The 3,408-nt window shown below is 39.1% G+C and overlaps 1 protein-coding gene across 1 annotated transcript in view; it reads right to left on the bottom strand.

Moving 5' to 3' along the window:
• SDAD1 (SDA1 domain containing 1) overlaps nucleotides 1-3,408 on the bottom strand; it is a 34,577-nt gene that overhangs the window by 18,148 nt on the left and 13,021 nt on the right. Inside the window, 1 exon segment of the mRNA XM_006779341.2 lies at nucleotides 2,389-2,463. Coding sequence (XP_006779404.1) covers nucleotides 2,389-2,463 — 75 coding nt within the window.

Raw genomic sequence — 3,408 nt, 5'->3', positions numbered from 1 at the left:
ACCAAGAGGTCATGGTTCGATTCCTGGTCAGGGCACATGCCTGGATTGCAGCCTCAATCCCCAGTGTGGGGTGTATAGGAGGCAGCCAATCAATAATTCTCATCATTGATGCTTCTATCTCTGTATTCCTCTCCCTTCCTCTCTGAAATCAATAAAATATATTAAAAATAAAATAAAAAAATAAAAACCTACTGTGCATATAAGACAATCATATACACACCTACATATATAACTGCAAGGGGAAACAAAATGGTTATCTGTGAAGAAGGGGTGGGGAAGTGGAAATAACACAGGGCCAAGCAAATTTCTATTTTATCTATAGTATCTGAAACTTTTTATAATAAAAATGTATTATTTATACACCATTTAATAAGATAAAATGAATTACAAGATATATTATATACTAGTGGCCCAGTGCACGGATTTGTACACACTGAAAGAAAATTAATTAGAAGAAATATTTTAATATTGCTATTCGCCCTTTCTCTATAATAGAAGTGTCAACCAAATTCACGATCAACAATGACAGATCAAAACACACACATACAACTGGCGCCAGTGGGCTCTTTATATGTATCGTGCATGTGCAAGTCAACTTAGTGTTTTAAATTGCTAGTGTGTGTCATATGTACCAGATGGTTAGCTGGTCAGCTAGTTGAATGGACATACAGTCAGTCACTTAGCCTTTTATATATGTCGATATGCATTACCTATAGACACAGACAATAGGGTGGTGAAGATCTGGGACAGAAACAGTCCAACCTCTCTTTCAGGTAATTGTCAGCAACACAGCAGTAAATATCAACATGAAGCAGATTATTATTGCAGATCCCACAGGGAGAACAAAGGGTGAAATATTTAACTGTAGCAGTGTTTGACTATATTCTGCGCAGTGAGAAAACCTGAAGTCAGTTTCAAGGTCCACCATTTCTTACTTCTTTTCAGTTGGGTCAAGTTTCTAAACTTTCTAAATCTCCATTTTCAAGTTAATGAAAAGAAAATAGGATTCCACCAAGTCTCCTATCTACCTACTTCAGGACTTCCGTGAGGATCAAATGAGATGAGGCACGTAAAAACCCTTCACAGACATTTGGTTAGTGTGAAATGTTTGCTCCTGGCTATAAAGCAAGGCGTGTTCCTGGGCTGAAGAAATGCAAAGAGGCTAGGGAGAGTAAGCCAGGTGTGCTCTATGACGTCGTTACCCAGCGCCCACAGCTACTGTTTTCCGACTGGGTTGGGCTGTGGGCAGCATTTTGTGCTATGGAGTCTTGGCAGCGTTGGCTGCAATTTGGTGGGGTGTCACTCCGGGCTGGTGGCAAGGCCTGTGTCCCACTTGGGGGAAGCCAAGTGTTGCTTTGTGGGCACCAGGTTTCTCTGTGTGCGTCATGGCAGCTCCTGTGTTGAGCTGCGCCCTGGTGGTCAGTGGGCATCATAGCAACTGGCCAGACACTTAGCATATTAGCCTTTTATGTATATAGAGTAGAGGCCCGTGATCAGGGATGATCGGGGCCTTCCTTGTCCTGGCTGCTGGCTGCCGGCCTGGGCCTGCCTTCCTGCATTCCTTCCTTCCTTCCGCGCTGCCCCCTGCTGGTCAGCGCACATCATAGTGAGCGGTTGAACTCCCAGTCAGTCAAACTCCCAAGGGGACAATTTGCATGTTAGCCTTTTATTATATAGGATTCCAGTATTCTTATAAAACTGCTAAAATAGGAAGGGAAATTTTTCTCCTTTTAAATTTAAAGTATTTTTTAATTAATAAAATTTCATATAATATATCTTGATTTTTCCTTTTAAAGATGCCATATTAATCCTCTCCATTCCCCCACTTTGAACTTCTATGATGTTGATACCTCAAAAATGTGTTGGCACCATTGCCCTAACCAGTTTGGCTCAGTGGATAGAGCGTCAGCCTGCAGACTCAAGGGTCCTAGGTTTGATTCCGGTCAAGGGCATGTGCCTTGGTTGCGGGCATGTCCCCAGTGGGGAGTGTGTGGGAGGCAGCTGATCAATGTTTCTCTCTCATTGATGTTTCTAACTCTCTATCCCTCTCCCTTCCTCTCTGTGAAAAATCAATAAAATATATTTTTAAAAAAATGTGTTGGCAGCAATTTTCATTCTAAGTTTATATAGTGAGGTATAGTAACTGCTTTAGTACTAATAACAAGGGTGAATGAATCTAAGTTTTATTAGTTACTTGACCAATCTTACTAAACTTAAGTGACAAATTCTAAACTATAAAATCTCCACATGGCAGAACTCAATAAAGGATAAATGTAACAAGTAAGTTCCTTTCTAATGTAAGCAGTCATGGATTTTACCATTTTCCCTGAAAGCAATAATGAAATCTCATAAGCTGTAAAATCCAGAAGCATTTATGGTTAAACTAACCTCCGATTCTGAGTCGCTGTCTTGTTTTTCCTCTTCATCTTTCCCAAGGAAGAATGTTAAAGCAGCAACTAATATCTAAAGATCAATCAGAACAAAAAATTACTCATCCCACCTTACAACAAAGAATAAATACTTCTGTCTACTCTTTATATAAGTGTACACAAAAGGATCTAAAGAAAAAATTAAAAATGGGATTTGAGCTAATTTCCTCAATTAAAACATAATGCTTTTATAACATTACTTGTCCTAAAAAATATGTAATTTAAAAAAATCTTAGATAAAATTTCTAGGCTCTACATAGTTACCTTTCAGGTAGGCTGTCAAGAATTTCCATGCCATGGCTTGGTAGATAAGTTGGTTAGAGCCTCATCCTGATACATAACAGTTGTGAGTTTGATTCTTGGTCAGGGCACATACAAGAATCAACCAATGAATGCATAATAAGAGGAACAACAAATCAATGTTTTTCTCTCTCTCGCTAAAAATAAAAAAATCAATAAAAAAAAGAATTCCTACTTCCCCCCTACAAAAAAGTGACATTACAGTCCTTTTAATAGAAAGTCAAACATATCCTTAATTATCTTTCATCTGTGTCTGAGCCCAATAAAATAGTCAACAATTATAGGAAAAACATAAAATCAACAGTTTAATACACAGCATTTTACCACACTCATATGTAGAATTGTGCACCTGAAACCATTATAATTTTATTAACCAGTGTCATCCCAATAATTTCAATAAAAAGGGGGAGCCTTAGCCGGTTTGGCTCAGTGGAAAGAGCGTTGGCCTGTGAACTGAAAGGTCACAGGTTCGATTCCGATCAAGGGCACATGCCCAGGTTGTGGGCTCAATCCCCAGTGGGGGGCTTGCAGGAAGCAGCCAATCAATGATTCTCTCTCATCATTGATGTTTCTATCTCTCTCGCCCTCTCCCCTCCTCTCTGAAATCAATAAAAATATATTAAAGGGAAAAAAAAGGGGGGAGAACCTTCATGATAAGTTTGACTCTTTTTTTTCCCCC

This window comes from Myotis davidii, unplaced genomic scaffold (genome assembly GCF_000327345.1).
Source record: "Myotis davidii unplaced genomic scaffold, ASM32734v1 scaffold892, whole genome shotgun sequence".
Taxonomy (NCBI): Eukaryota; Metazoa; Chordata; class Mammalia; order Chiroptera; family Vespertilionidae; genus Myotis; species Myotis davidii.
Note: the sequence above shows the minus strand (reverse complement) of the source record. Positions and strands in the feature narration are given on the sequence as shown.